Raw genomic sequence first — 15,163 nt, forward strand, 5'->3', positions numbered from 1 at the left:
CCCCTGGGGCACAGCGGAGAAGAGGCCAGGCCTCCACCCTTGAAGAACAGGCCACGGGAAGGGATTCATCACTTCTTCATCCAGCCGCCACTTATCAAGTGTCCTTGGTGCCAGCTAGGCCCAGGCTGCTGGGGAGCGTGCGGTGAAGGGGACAGATGTGGTCCCTGGCCTCTAGGAACGCATTGCCAAGAGGAGGGATGGGCAAGGAAACAATCAGAAACCAGCCGGGTGGTGAACCCCTGGGACCCACCAGGGTTTGGGGGACCCAGCAGCTGACAGAGTGAGAAGGTTGGGCCTCCGCAGGGCTGGCTGGAACTGTCTCCACCTCATTTCCTCTCAGCCCTTAGGGAGAGCCTTTCCATCATTTCCGTTTCCAGTGGGCTTGGCCTCGACGAAAGCACGTCCCATAGTCAGTCACGCCTTGGTCCGAAAGGGAGTCCAGTGGAACCTTTTCCGGGGGCCCCTGCAACCTCTGAGGCTGCCTGTGCCTCCGCGAGCCGGTAAGAAAAGTCACCAGCCACACAGCGTTCCCTCGGCCTCTGATGCTCAGCCGCCTGGGCAGGCCTCACACGCACACGTGCTCAGCTCCCCGGCCTTACACCGCGCAGCCCTGGCCCACCGGCGGCAGGCAGGGCAGGGGAGGGAGGCAGGGAAAGCACACTCCACTCTGCTGAGGGCCAGGCACCTGCTGGGCACTATATCCGCACAGCCCCCAGGTGAAGGAGGTGGTCTCATTCGCCCTTGACCCCGGAGGAAACAGGCTCAGAGAGAGAACGGTGGCTGCTCATGTTCACACACTGGCTGCTGGTGGAGCTGGGATTTGAACCCACGTCTTCTCACTCCCAGTCCAGTGCTCCTTCTACTGCACAGTGGCCTCCAGCCCCGGGCCCCTGGCTCCTAGAGGTCCCCGAAGGGAGTGACAAGGGTCTGAGTTAAAAGCTCAAAGGGAAAGCACGCTCCCCCCAGACGAAGGGCAGGCAAGTGAATGAAAAGCAGTGTTTTAGCTGGAAGCCCAGCAGCACAGGAGAAAGCTCCACTCTGGGCGGACGCTCTCCAGCAGTGTCTCGGCTTCGGAGCGTGACCCATCCTTGCTTAATAAATGCAGCTTTTGGGAAACCCAGCTCTTCAGAGCTTCAGGACAGCTGAAGTCACGAAGAAGGGATCTTGGTGGGGAAAGGCCTGTGACCACCGCATGTGACTGAGGTTGCCGGCCAGGTCCCCAGACCAGAAAAGTAAGACTCAGAGAGGTCAAGGCACCCCCCTGAGGTCTCACAGCCAGGCAGGGGCGAAGCCACCATTCGAGCCTGAGGCCAGTGCTCTTTCTGCTTCAAGGTGGTATCTTGTCTTGCAGGACAGTGGGACCCCAGGCCCAGCCTGAGTGGGGGGGGGGGGGACATCAGGGAGGTGGGGGTGGGGAGCGCGCCAGGAGCCTAGGTACCTTCTCGTAGTACTGCAGCTCATAGTCCAGGATGACGCCGTTGGGCTGGTCAGGCTGGGACCACGACAGGGTGATGCTGTCCACGGTGCGGCTCACCTGGTGCATGATGGACACAGCCGACGGAGCTGGAAGAGAGGTCAGAGGTCAGGGGTTGGGGTGGGCATGAGAGGGTGCAGCGTCTGGCCCAACCTCGGAGGTGCTCAGAAGAGGGGAAGCGTCTCGCCGAGGCCACACCCTGGGGAGCCGGCAGGGAGCAGAGGGACTCATGCAGGGTCTCAGGTGCCCCCACTCGGCCAAGGTCATCCAGCCCCAAGGAGGGACACTGCGCCTCCCTTCGCCTCCCTCCCTGTGATTCACCTCCTAGCAGTGACGAAAAGTGGCAGAATGTGTCCCTATAAAATGACTGCACTTTTCAAACTTGAGGGGCATCAGATTTGTGGAAACTCACATTGCTGGGCACCACCGCCCAGATTCTGATGCCACAGGTCAGGGCAGGGCCTGAGAACCTGCAGTTCTAAGCAGCGCAGGTGTTGCTGACCACTGGGAAGGGAGGTAACCTGTCCCAGGTCACCTAGCAGGCAGGGGTGGGGCCAGGGCCAGAGCCCAGACCAGCTGATCTAGTATCTTGTCTACCCACCACGCTGCTTCTCACAGCCTGGCTTCTGCCCACGATTGCCCCTCTCACTGCCCAGCCTAACCTGTTCCTGGGGCCTTAGGGCCCAGGTAGTCTCGAAGCAGAGGTACAAGTAGTTCCAAGAGGCGCAGGCCGAGGCTGCTGAGCAGCTGGGGGCCAGACCTCCAGGCTTGGGGGCTTGTCCTACCCTGAGGCACTGGGGAGCCACGGAGGACTGCAGTGGGGACGGGAACCCGCTCCTCCACTAAAACACAAGCTGCCATCACGCTTGTCATTTTGACAACCCTGTATGTCCAATGATGACCAGAGAAGAAAAAAGGCCCCCACAGCTAACACCTAACACTTCCTTGTTCACTCCTGGCACTTTTCCAAATGCTTTATGTCAGTTAACTCACTTAACTGCTATATCAACCCCATGAGGCTGTTATCATTAATGAGTATACCCATTTTATGGATGAGACAATGGAGGCACTGAGGTATGAAGTAACTTGTCCCAAATCACCCAATTAGCAGGTAGTGGAGCTGATCTTTGCATCCAGGCCCACCTGGGTCCCACAGAGCCTTTCCCCTCCAGTGGCCGTGGCTGACGCAGGCTGACCAGGGAGGTCTGGAAAGCAGTGACCCTCACAACACCCTGGTCCAGATCCCACGCTGTTGCTGCGAAGCGCACTTTACTCGGCTTCTGTTGACTCACCTCGCTACCACCCACCCGGCCCGCCCCGGCTCCGGGAGCTCAGCTGTTGGTGGAGGCAGGTCTCACACGGCCGTGGGGGTCTGGGCCTGGTAGGCTTAGCTGGCAGATTTGGGTTACAGGCAGCTAACCCGGCTCTGATCCTGTAAGCCCCGTATCCCTGGGTGTGGCAAGGAGGCGGCATTGCTGGGAAGATGATCAAGGCAGGCCAAGGGGGGCCAAGCAGGGCTGGCCTTTCTGCCGGAATCCGGGGGGATTAACAGCGGAGAACAGGGAACAGCTGGATGTGCTCTCATCCCTCCTGCCGCCCGCTGCCCACCCTGGGGTGTCAGGTTTCCCTGTAAGCTGGTCTTCAGGGAATTCTGGTATTTTCAATTACCAGCCGGGCACGCTGGCAGGGCGATGGGGTCAGCGATGTCCTGTGACCCCTGCAAGGAGATGGAGCCCCAGGGAGCAAGCACAAAAGAGGCCTGTGGCCGAGAGGGGAAGCGGGGAGGCCAGCCAGGCGGGGCCTGCGTGGCTGGAGCAGGTGGTCAGGGGCCCTGCTGCCTCCGGCGAGCCCTGGGGGAGGATCTGTCCCTTCATTAGCTGAGACCTGGGGGAGCGGGCTTCTGTGTGTGCCTCTGTGTCCCCCGCAGGGCGTGAAGGGGTTGACCGAGGTGGTCTCCGAGGGCGTTCTGGGACGAGGACCCTTTGATAGGAAGGAACTCTGGGGGCCTATGACCTGCCTGCTCAGCGTTGCCTCCATAGCCCTGAGCTCTGAGGAATGAAGGAGAGCTCTACACTCGGCCTTCACTCTTCACCAGTCAGAGGGCCCCATGGGGAGTCGCTGGGCATTGGGCAGCCCGAGATGCCAGCCGGCTCTCGGATCCCGCTGCCTCTCTGACATCTCCACTCCTGTTGACAGTGGCTTCCACTGCACCTGGAATGGAACACAGGTGCGCCACAGGCCCTGCAAGGCCCACCTGCCTGGCGCCTGCCACCTCCTGCCACTCACCACCTCGCTCCCAGGCGCCAGCCACACCGGCTGCCTTTCTGTTCCCAGTCAGACCAAGGTCATTCCTTTTTCAGGGTCTTGGCCTCATGTTCTTGCCTGGTCGCCTCTTCCCCCACATCTTCCATGACCGGCTCCTCCTCTTCATTCCGGTCTCAGCTAAACTGCTGCCTCCTCAGAGAGGCCCTCCCTGACTTCCCCTCCACCTGACTGCCCCGGTCACTCACCATCTCACACACTCTTTCCTGTACAGAGCTAACGTGATCTGAGGGCAGGGACCTTGTCTCTTTTATTCAATCCTTTATGCCTAGTGCCTGGAACAGTGTGTGGCTCAGAGTAGGTGCTTGGTTGATATTTGCTGGAGGAAGGAAGGAAGGAAAAGCCGGCTCTCACCTTTTCTAGCCCCTTGAGGAACCTGACTGAGTCCACGGACCCTGGGGCCGGAGCTAGGGCTCCAGGGGGAGACAATGTGGCTTGTCTGACAGTCACCGACAATTCTCTCTCCCTCAGACCCTGGTGCCCCCTGCGATTTGACACGCTGTCATGACATGGGGCTTCTTGCCGACCAGCCAGCTTGCAATACCACATCAATTGTTTATTGCTGTGCTTGTGTTCACCAGGGTCCGAAGCAGGAATACCTCACCCGAGACAGGACCCCGAGCATTTCTGGTTGATAATAGGATGGCTGTTTTGAGTGTTTGTCTCTTAAACCTGTAGCAATGCAGTTAACTCCCAAAGATCCAACGAATTCTGGGTGACCTGGTCATAATTCACACAACAGAACAAAACTCTCCCGGAGATTGGGCCTGTGTTTCTTTCCGATGGGACCGGAGCGCTTAGGTAGTATGGGACAGAACAAAGGAAAAGCTGACAACTGGTGCCAGGGTGGCGCTTTTCTATGAAGAAAAGGTGTTCCACGGCCGAGAAGGTTTGAGATACACAGAGTTCTAGACCTCGGCCTGTGAGACTCACACGGCACACTCCTTTATTCCAGGCTCCGAGAAGTCCTGCTGGGGAGAAACTAGTTAACCTGGTTTAGCCTGGCAGTCTATGTCTCATTTGGCTTCAGAACCGCTTTTTCACATAACAGTTATTAATGTCTTTTGGAAGCAGTGATCTGTGGAATATAGCTATATCTATCTATATCTATATCTATATCTATATCTATCTATCTCCTATATAATAAAAGGCTAATTGTAAATTGACCGAATGGCGGAATAACCGGTCGCTATGACGCGCACTGACCACCAGGGGGCAGATGCTCAATGCAGGAGCTGCCCCCTGGTGGTCAGTGCGCTCCCATAGTGGGAGCGCCACTCAGCCAGAAGCCAGGCTCACAGCTGGCAAGTGCAGCAGCAGTGGTGGGAGCCTCTCCCGCCTCTGTGGCAGTGCTAAGAATGTCCGACTGCTGGCTGTCAGTTGGACATCCCCTCGAGGGCTCCCGGATTGCGAGAGAGCACAGGTCAGGCTGAGGGATGCCTGCCCCCCCCTCCCCAGTGCATGGATTTTGTGCACCAGGCCTCTAGTATATACATATATGTACATATATATGTATATACATATATATGTTTTTATTGATTTCAGAGAGGAAGGGAGAGGGAGAGAAGATAGAAACATCAATGATGAGAGAGAATCCTGCACACCCCACACCGGGGATCGAGCCCACATGTGCTCTTGACCAGGAATTGAACCGTGACCTCCTGGTTCATAGATCAACACTCAACCACTGAGCCACGTTGGCTGGGCTGTGGAACATACTTTAGACAAAAAAAACCAAAAAACAAAAAGTGGGTCCAGGAGATGCTATATATTTTTCCTTGAACCTGAGAAAAGGGTGGCGATTGTCTGTCCATCTGACTGTTCATTCTTCTCTTGGCTCAGCATAGATTTAGCAGCACCTACCGGCTGCCACACAAGCAGATGGAGTAGGAGTTAAACACCTCACTTTACAGATGAGGAAAGTGAGTCAGATCAAGTGCCTCGCTCAGGGCTGGGATCAGGACCAGGTTGGGACCAGGTTGGTTTTTCCTCCCCCTGACTACCCAGCCTTGTCTACAAGTGGGCTATGAGCAGGCAGAGGCCAGGCCGCGGGCGTGGTGCTGTGGGAACATCTAATCCCCCACCTTCCAGTGGGCTGCCGAACTGCCTCGATCCCACCTGTTGCTGCCTGGTGGAACCCAGCACCTGGATTAGCAAAATGGTAAGAGCCTAGGCCTCAGATCAGGTAGCCCAAACAACCTACTTCACCCCTCTGTGCCTCAGTTTCTCCTCTGTAGAATGGAGACAATGGCAGGGATGTTGGGAGGTTAAATGAAGACCTGAATATAAAGAAGCTGGCCCAGAGTCAGGGGTCAGGGGATGCCAGACGATGTAGCAGTCCGGGCCACTCAGGCTCTAAAACAGCAGTGTGAGTAGCTGAATGTTCAGCAAAGGCTCTTGGATGGTGGTGCAGGAGAGAAGAGGCGGCATCCAGGGTTCAGATCCCAGCTCTCTATGGCAGGTGATTGTGTGACCACAGGCAAGTTACTTCTCTCTCTGAGCCCATGTTCCTCAGCTATAAATTGGGATCCAATACCCATTCTTTCTTTCTCAAATTAACAAAACCCTGGTTCTTAGCTAGGTACCTTGTGCCCAAATAAAAGACTACTTTCCCCAAAACTCTGGCAGCTAGAAGTGACCACATGACAATATGCTTGCCTGTGATATACGCGAAAGGTGGGACTTCTAGGAGGTCTCCCTCAAAGGGAGGAGTCCCACTCTTATCACTCTCCTCCTTCCATGCTGCCCGGGACATGGAAGTGATAGCTGGGGCTCTTGCAGCCATTTTGGCCCACAAGGACAAGAAGCTGTGTGCTGAGAAGCCTGGATCCCTGATGACTCCATGGACCTGTCCTAACTCCTGTCTTGTGACATCCTTTACAGATAAGAAAACAAACAAACCTTCATTCTGTCTAAGCCACTAGGATACACAGGTTGTGTTAACTGCCTTCCTATATCGACACCCTTTGCCTGTAACTTATTAGTCCCCACGCTCTCTGACTCTGGGCTTGGCCATTGACTCGCCTTGGCCAGTGGGATATAAGCAAACATGATATAAGCAGAGGCTTGGGAGAGCCCTTTGCACGTGTCTGACGCTGTCTTGGTTCCTTGTGATTGTCCAAGAAAGAGCATGCCCAGGCTGACCTGGGGGAGGCTGAGACCGGGAGCAGAGCTGTTGTCCAGTTGCCTCAGCCAGGGCCACTCCTAACCAGCTGACAGCCGGCACCCCCAAACGTGCAACAAAGCCCAGCAACACCCAAAGAGCTGCTGAGTGAGTCTGAGAAGACAGAATGCAAACGTGTGAATGCTCCCCGCCAAGACCCATCCAGCCCCCCCGGAGACTTTTGAGCTAAAATAAGTGCTTCTTGTTTTTACGCCATGGGTTTTACGGTGGGTTGTTCCACAGCATGCCTGTGGCAGCGGCGATCTGTTATTTTTCTTCCTGCTACGTGTAGCCAAACCCAATCTTAACTGATACCCGAGGCCGGCAATGCCTTCCCTGCAGATGCCTGGGAGGATCAAAGAGGACGATGCATTCAGAGGGCTCAGCCCAGGGAGGGAAGTGCCCTCTCCCTCTCTCTTCCTTTCCCCAGGCACGGGCCTCGCCAGGGGCTCTCTTGGCCTGGTTCTCTCTGATCCTCTCCGCCCCCAGGGAGCGAAGTCAGTGAGTACACGCTCATGCCAGTTCTAGAGACGGAGCCACTGTGTGCCCACCCCCCAGGAGGGCAGGAGGATCAGAGGAGAACACGGTGGTGGAAAGGGCCTGAGCAAGTTGAAAGTCTTTTCACGGGAAAGCCATGGGGAGTGGGGTTACCTGGCCGGGCGAACCTGGAGACGGCTCTGCCAAGGAGCTGCTGGGCCACCACTTAGGAACCTCTCTGGGCGTTAGTTTTCTCCTCTTTAAAAGGAGGAGTTGGCACTGGCTGAACTCCAAGGCCCCTGCCAATGCCGACCGGCTTGCATTTGACTTGTGTCCCCTTTCGGGATAGGCAGAATAATGGCCCCCAAAGATGGCCACGTCCTGGTCCTGGAACCTGTGGGCACGTTCCCTGACATGGCACAGGGGACTCTGCAGACGTGATTAAGGCTGTGGCTCCTGGGATGGGGAGAGTGTCCTGATGACCCAGGTGGACCCAATCTAATCACCTGAGTCCTGAAAACAAGGGGACCTTTCCCAGCGGAGGGTCAGAGACCGGAGAGCCGGAGTGTCACTCGGTGCCCTGTCGCTGGTCCTGGGGCAGGGGGCCACGTGCCAGGACCGGAGAGAGGTCAGCTCCCGGTGACAGTCAGCCCAGAAACGGAGACCTCCCTCCTACAACCACACGGCACCGAATTCTGCTGCCACCCAAGTGAGCCAGGAGACGGGTCCTCCCTTAGCAGCGGTTCTCAACCTGTGGGTCGCGACCCCTGAAAATACATCCTGCATATCAGATATTTACATAACGATTCGTAACAATAGCAAAATGACAGTTATGAAGTAGCAACGAAAATAATTTTATGGTTGGGGGTCACCACAACATGAGGAACTGTATTAAAGGGTCGCGGCATTAGGAAGGTTGAGAACCACTGCTTAGAGCCTCGGAAAGGAACACAGCCTCCGACACCTTGATTTTAGCTCCACGAGATCTGGACTGGACTCGGCCTACGGAACTGCAAGATGAGAAATGGGTGTCATTCTAAGTTGCTAAGTTTTCAGCATTTTGTTATAGCAGCAATGGGAAATGAACACACCTTCTTAGGCGACCCCTGTGAAAGGGTCATTCGACCGCCAAAGGGGTCGCGACCCACAGGTTGAGAACCGCTGACCTAGAGGCACATGATGACAAGGGAGCTTCCTGACCGGTCAACCTACTGTTCAGCACGCGTGGCCCCAAAAGGCTGCATTCACCCTGCCAGGCCCATCCGCACAGCCCGCCTGACTTCTGCAGAGGGCTTGGTCCCGCCAATACTGAGCCTAAGAGCGCAGCGACATAATTATTTAGGTTCTGCCGCTGGCTGCCCAGTGAGCACGGGCAAGTCCCTTAACGCTCCATGCCTTGCTTTCCTTACCTAAACGACAGGATAATGAGAGGACGTGCCTCCTAGCGTTGCTGTGAAGTCATCATTAAGGACTTGGGGTGATGTCTGGTGCATAGTAAGCGCTTGGTAGACATGAGCTATTATGATGATGAGAGGGACTGGAGAATGACCTCTGCTTTTAGAGAGCCTGCCTGTGCCCAGAAGCCTTTGAGGCACCTTGAGAACATGAGCTCGAAGCCTCACAGCGGTCCGGCAAGGAGGGGTGGCGAAACCCACGAGGAAGACGCGGGCTGAGTAACCTGTCCACGGCTACGTGCTGGGGAGCAGCCAGGCTTGATCCAAAGCCAGATTGGTTGGCCTGATGCCAAAGCCCAGACTCTTCCCACCTCTTCCCACCGGCTCTGGAGCCGGGCAGAGGTACGGCTGCTCGGGGCTGGCGAGGGTGAGATCCTGTCCCGTGTGCCCCTGGCGGGCAGCCAAGGACTGGATGCAGCCCTGAGGACGAGCCCCACGTGACTGGCGTGCTGTACACACCCAGGTCTGCAAGGCTGCCTCTGGCTCCTCCGTCAGAGCTCAGCTTCAATGCCATCTCCTCAGCGTTGTCTGAGGCTCGTCCTCCTTCCGTCCTTTCTGGTCTTATTTGTTTGTGGCAAAGGCCACAGACCCTGGACAGCCAGGCTGAAACCTGGGTCTGCCTCTTCCCAGCTGGGTGACCTGCTTAGCCTCTCCCAAGCCCCGTTTCCTTGTCCTTCGAGTGGGGACTCCCAGCCCAGCCTCCTCCCTCAGGGGGTCCTTGCGAAGACTCATGCGTGGGGGGCAGGAAGGCTTGCTGGAACGGCGGGGCGTGGCCCACAGAGGGCACGCCGGCTTCATGAAGTCAGAAGACAGCTCTGGCTCCGGTGAATGCCAGGCCCAGTCCCTTGCCCGGAAGAAATACTTTTTCCTTTTAAGGCAGTGAGCTAGATATTCATATACAGAATTTTAGGGTGTGATGAAAACCGGCCACTGAACGCGTCTGTCTGGAAATCAAGTCCCCAGCCTTGCTTTCCAGCCTTATCAGACTTCTCCACACCCCAACCTCGCTCCATGCTTCTCGGAGCCCTGCTGCAAACGCTCACTGAGCGTTCACTGTGGCGCACCCCTGTCTAGGTGCCGGGAGGACCACAGTGAGGAAAAGCAGACCCAGAGGTGATGGTGTGTGTGTGTGAGGGGGGTGGGGGTGGTGGTGAGGGGGGAGACAGGAAGGAAATGATGGAAGACATAAAGCAAAGACTCGACCGCAGGAACTTGAGGGCCATGGTGCTGGGGCATGTGACCAAGTCAGGAAGGTCAATGAGGATGGATTAAGGTCTGAAGGAAGGTGGGAGGCGAGAAGCATTCCAGGCAGAGGGAACAGCCCCTGCAAAGACCCTGTGGCAGACGAGTCTGATGCTTAGGAGAAACGGGAGAACTCTTCCTCCAGCCTGCCTCCGGTACTTCCCTCCCCTGGGACACCTCCTTCTCTGCATGGCTCCATAGAGGTGGGAGAAGCCTCTCCATTCTTCAAAATCAAGCTCAAATGCCTCCTCTTCCCAGAAGCCTTCCATGCGGTGCCTTTCTTCCACTCCCCAGGAAGCAATTGTCTCTCCTGCCTATGATCTCCCTCACCTCCCTGACCCCTCCGTGGGCCCTCACTCATGCCATCTTGTATAGACGCTGCCCAGGTCTCATCTCCCCAGCCAGGACATAAAGCCATAAGGGCAGGAACCGGCTTCTCCGATGCAGACTTAGCGTCACATGCTCCCAGGTTTAAATCCTAGTGAAGGCCATTTAGGAGTGGGACTTAGCATAAAGGGCTCTGCTTCTCTGGGCTTCCATTTCCTCATCTGGCAAAGGGGGATACTGTGGTGAGGGCGTGGGGTGGCGGCACAGTCCCCGGCTAGGCTCTGGGCATCCACGAGAGTCGGGTGTGCCAAGGGGCTTAGAGCAGAGGAGGGGGAGGGGGAGGGGGAGTTATGATCCAGAAAGCCTCAGGGATGGAGGGCTCACAGGGGCCTAGACTCCCTTAGACCCGAGTTTCCCAAGTTTGTCTGAGAGCCAGAAACATTTGAGGCGCTTGATAGAAATGCAGATTCTCGCTTACTCCTGGGGCTCTGGGACGGAAGTCTGGGGCTGAGTCCGGAACCTGCATTCTGAAAAGCTCTCAGTTCGGTGGGGAAAATGAGGCCCAGAGGGAGGGGTGATCTTCACGAGTGTTTAGGTTGGACCAGTTGCCTTAGCCCTGCCTCTCTGTGACAGGATTATGCACCCACACGCTTTGCCAAGTAACTCGGCAGGACTCATTTACTGTGGGCGACTGCACCGCAGGCAGAGACATGTGTTTGTGTGGCGTGGCTTGGCCCGCCACGTGTGCTCCCACCATTCACCAGGAGAGAAATAAGCTTGGGTGGCTGCTGGTCCAACGAGAATGAGGAGACATATGGAACAGACTGAATCCAGCCCACGTTCTGGAGTCCTGCCCGGCCCAGCCTGTGCAGATTAGCTAAACCCTAGCTGACCCACAGACTAGTGAGTGAGAAAACAAATGATTATTGTGGTAAATAACTGAGTTGTGGGGCGTTTTTGTTATGCAGCATTATGGCAGCAAGAACTGACTAATACACTCAGGTCACCCAGCAGATGAATGGCAAAGCTGGGATTCAGACTCAGGTTCCCTGCTCCTAATCCAGTGCTAGTGTCTTATTGCTTCTGTCCCTCAATCCTGAGGGCTCCTTGGGCACCCTCCTCTCTGGGAGCCCCTCACTTCTACTCTGCCCCACCTCTGTTCTCTGGGAGCTTCCAGCTCCAGACAAGGGGGCTCCATTCCAGTAGCCCAGACTCCATCCTTGCTGCTAATATGCTGAGGCTTCTTGAGTAGGCAGTCCCACCCTCAGGGCTCCCAAATGGATTCAGGGAAAGCCTCCCTCCCCACCCCACCTCCAACCAGGGGAAGAAATCCAGGGGCTCTGGGGAATTCTAGCTTCTCCCAGTTGAAAAGAGTTCCCTCCCCTCCACTCCCACTGGGAGCCTGGCTTCCCTACCTCGGGGCTTTGCCAAGCTGGAGAGCTCGCAGGGGAGGCTTCACAACCTGTTAGGTGTCTCTGCCAACAGCTGCTGGCTTTTGAGGTTCTCTCAGATTGCCCACCTCGAGTCAGCTCCACCCGGACCCCAATCTGAGCAGGACTTAAATGCACCCATGGCCCTTCAAGAACTGCAGGCACACGCTCAAAAACATGCCCGCTCAGCCACAGCGATACCACAAACATTCACAAACAAAACCACACCACTCCTTCTCAGACACAAACACACAGACAGGCAAACCACGGTCAGACATACAAACTCATGTTCAAACACACCCCCTCCATCCCTCAGATCCAGACACACCCACGCTCAGGAATGCATGTGTCAGTAAGAAGTCGCATGCCAAGGTCACAGGCAATCACACACACACACACAGTCACCCAAACAACAGGACATACCCACACCTTCTCCGAATACACTCCCTCACACGCACACTCAGACCCACAGTCACACTCAAGGCTCCTTGGACATATATACCTTGGACTTAATCCAAGCACTGGAGTCTGTTAGATCTAGTTAATTCCTATCTCGTATCTTCCTGCTTTGTGACTCTACTTTTCTGAGCACCATCTGTAAAATGGGGACACAGATGCCTCCGACTCAAGGAGATCAGGGGCTGCAGTGAGGTCAAGCTTGGAAAGCACCCCTCAACCAGGTGGACCTGGTTGCCCTCTCTCCTTCCATGTCCTCCCCACCCATTGAATTCCATTTCTTTCGATGGCTCCCTTCAAATTTCTACCGGGCCTTTAACCCTTTGCGGTTGTATTAAATTTGGACATAGGTCCCCATACTGGTCGGAATTAATTTCCATTGAAAGAGCAGTGATACATAACATGCAAGATTATGAAGGATAAACAAGATTTATTAATTCTTTTTTGGAACTACGTCACTACTAGTAGAATCACTACAAACGTTATTACTTTCTACGTCAGAGTCAGTATTCAAGGTGCCAAAATAAAACTCTTCATCGTTACTTTCAGATTCGCAGTACACTTCTTTTGGTAACTTTCTTTTTGCCATTTTGGAGTATTATTTTGAAATATCTTAACAAGCAAGAATGCCTAATTACAGTTAAACGTAATTTGTAAAGCTTTATTTGAAATTCTGCGAAGTATCTCTGAAGCTTGTCGATTTCTTCACTCTCAAAAGGCGACTGACTCGCCATGGTGTTTTGCATGGCGAGTGTGGAATGACTGCGTTTGTTTATATTGAGTTTCGATATCTCCGATTTGTCGGGGCAATGTTTTGGTTCGTGACAAGGTCGCTTAGACACTTAAGAGCTTTCAGAGAAATTATGAACTGATACATGAATGAATAGAGTTAAGATTCGTACGGTTCCTTGCTGTGGTGGCTGAGAGTAGACAAACGACCACAAAGGGTTAAACGACAGGTCAAGTCCTGCCTCCTGTGGCAAGCCTCCCCACGCCTCTACCTCTGGATTCCCTGAACAAGAAGCTGGAGAGCCCACTCATTTTCTTTCCTGGAGCCTGGCCACCCCTGGTTCCTCCTCGGACAGGGCTCAGATCACACTCACAGCAGGGGCTTGGCAAGGACTGTTGAGTGACTAACTGAGGGACACAGTCACAGTGCCAACCACAAAGTTTTCAACCCACAGGAACCGTAAGGTCCTTGAAAGTCTCACGTGGCCCTTGGCTGGGGGATGAGGCTGCAAGTGTCTCCCGGACGTGGCCACATGGAGGTCCCCGTGACCCTGAGGACAGTGGTTTTGGTGGAGAGATGGGACCAGGCACCTACGTGGAATGGACTAAAGGGGAAGTAGGGGTTGGGGGGGGGAGACTGCATCTCTTGGCAACGCTTTTTTGCTGTGAAGGAAGGCCGGGTGGAAGATGGAGGGCGGCATGGCGTCACAGGAAGGATTATCAAAGGTGGGCGTAGGGAGAAGGGTTTGGGCGGAGTGAGATTGGAAAGGGCTGCAGGTTCAAAGAAAGCACCATGGGAACTGCTAGAAGCCACCTTCCGCTGTGCCGGAGACTGAAGTTGGGCTGGAGAGAACATGCCTCCTTCGTGGCTCGGTGACCCCACATGACCAAGCTCCTTCCAGTGGACGGTGCACAGAAGTGATGGTGCACCTCTGCCCCCCTTGCTTACAGCCCTGTCCCTGCCCGGGTCTGCTCCCTCCCGCCCCTCCTGCAGGCCGGAGCACAGACATGCTGACTCCGCGTTGCCCACGGAGGCAGGTGAGACAAGAAGCCGGGAGGGGCCCACGCCCCTGGATCTCCAGGGATCAGGGCTTGCCCTGCGAACCTGACTGCTCACTCCTGGACTCCTACGTGAGAGAGAAATGCATCACTGTCCCCATAGCCACCCAGCACTGGGCCATTTTGTCATAGCAGCTTCACTTTCACTAATACACGTTCAACAAGTGACAGTGATTATTATGAACACCACGACAATGGTAACGCTCTCCCAGGTGGCAGGCTCACACACACAGCCTTTGAAGAGCGGAAACCGCAGGTGTGAGGGCGTCTTTCATGGAGGCTGGCAGGATACCCAGTTGGCACAGCGTGGCACCCGGCACTGCCCCCGGAGCCTGCCTGGGAAGCGCTTACCTGCTTGGTTGGTGGTGATGTTCACAGAGGCGAACTGAGGGGAGAAGGGGCTCTGGTCGGTGACGCCGTTCACGGCCTGGATCTCGAAGGTGTACTGGGTGTGGGCCAGCAGGTCGCTGATGTAGATGCGGGGCTCTGTCAGGCCCAGCTGGCGGGGCGCGTACTGCACGTTGTCCCCACAGCGGGTGCAGGCGCCCCGGCCGGAGCCACAGCTCTTGCAGATGATGTTATAGACGAGATCCTCCCTGCCTCCGGAGTCACGGGGCGGGGTCCACTCCAGCATGAGTGAGGTCTCGTTGACGCTGGAGATCACGGCCTGGGGTGCAGAGGGGATGGCTGGGAGGGGGGGGGAGGGGTGCCGGTCAATGGGGGCTCTGGGGGTACGTTTCTGCCCTGGCTCCAGCCCACGCCTCCCAAAAGGCTTCCTCCAAGTACTTTCCCCTCTTCACCCACCAGAGAGATGTTTCTAGAATATAACTCTCATCCTGTTGCACACCCTTCTCCCTAGACGCCAGCCTCCTCGGTGTGTGTCACCAGGGACAGTCCTTTTGTGTTGGGGTTTTGCCCACACAACATCTACTTCCCCTTTTCCCTTATAACAGAACCCGATTTTATTCAGGTGGCAAGACGTCCAGCCGAGAGACTGTATTTCCCAGCCTTCTCTGGTGAAGTGCTGGCT

General features: G+C 55.6%; 1 protein-coding gene across 5 annotated transcripts in view; it reads right to left on the minus strand.

Annotated features, from left to right (window-relative positions):
• EPHB2 (EPH receptor B2) overlaps positions 1 to 15,163 on the minus strand; it is a 180,390-nt gene that overhangs the window by 24,621 nt on the left and 140,606 nt on the right. For all 5 annotated transcript variants that reach the window (XM_059690879.1, XM_059690876.1, XM_059690874.1 and 2 more), the window contains exons 5-6: positions 14,485 to 14,820; positions 1,439 to 1,563 (exon numbers count right to left, since the gene is read on the minus strand). In XM_059690879.1, coding sequence (XP_059546862.1) covers positions 1,439 to 1,563; positions 14,485 to 14,820 — 461 coding nt within the window. The remainder of the gene's footprint in view (positions 1 to 1,438; positions 1,564 to 14,484; positions 14,821 to 15,163) is intronic.

This window comes from Myotis daubentonii, chromosome 3 (assembly GCF_963259705.1).
Source record: "Myotis daubentonii chromosome 3, mMyoDau2.1, whole genome shotgun sequence".
NCBI classification, from domain to species: Eukaryota; Metazoa; Chordata; class Mammalia; order Chiroptera; family Vespertilionidae; genus Myotis; species Myotis daubentonii.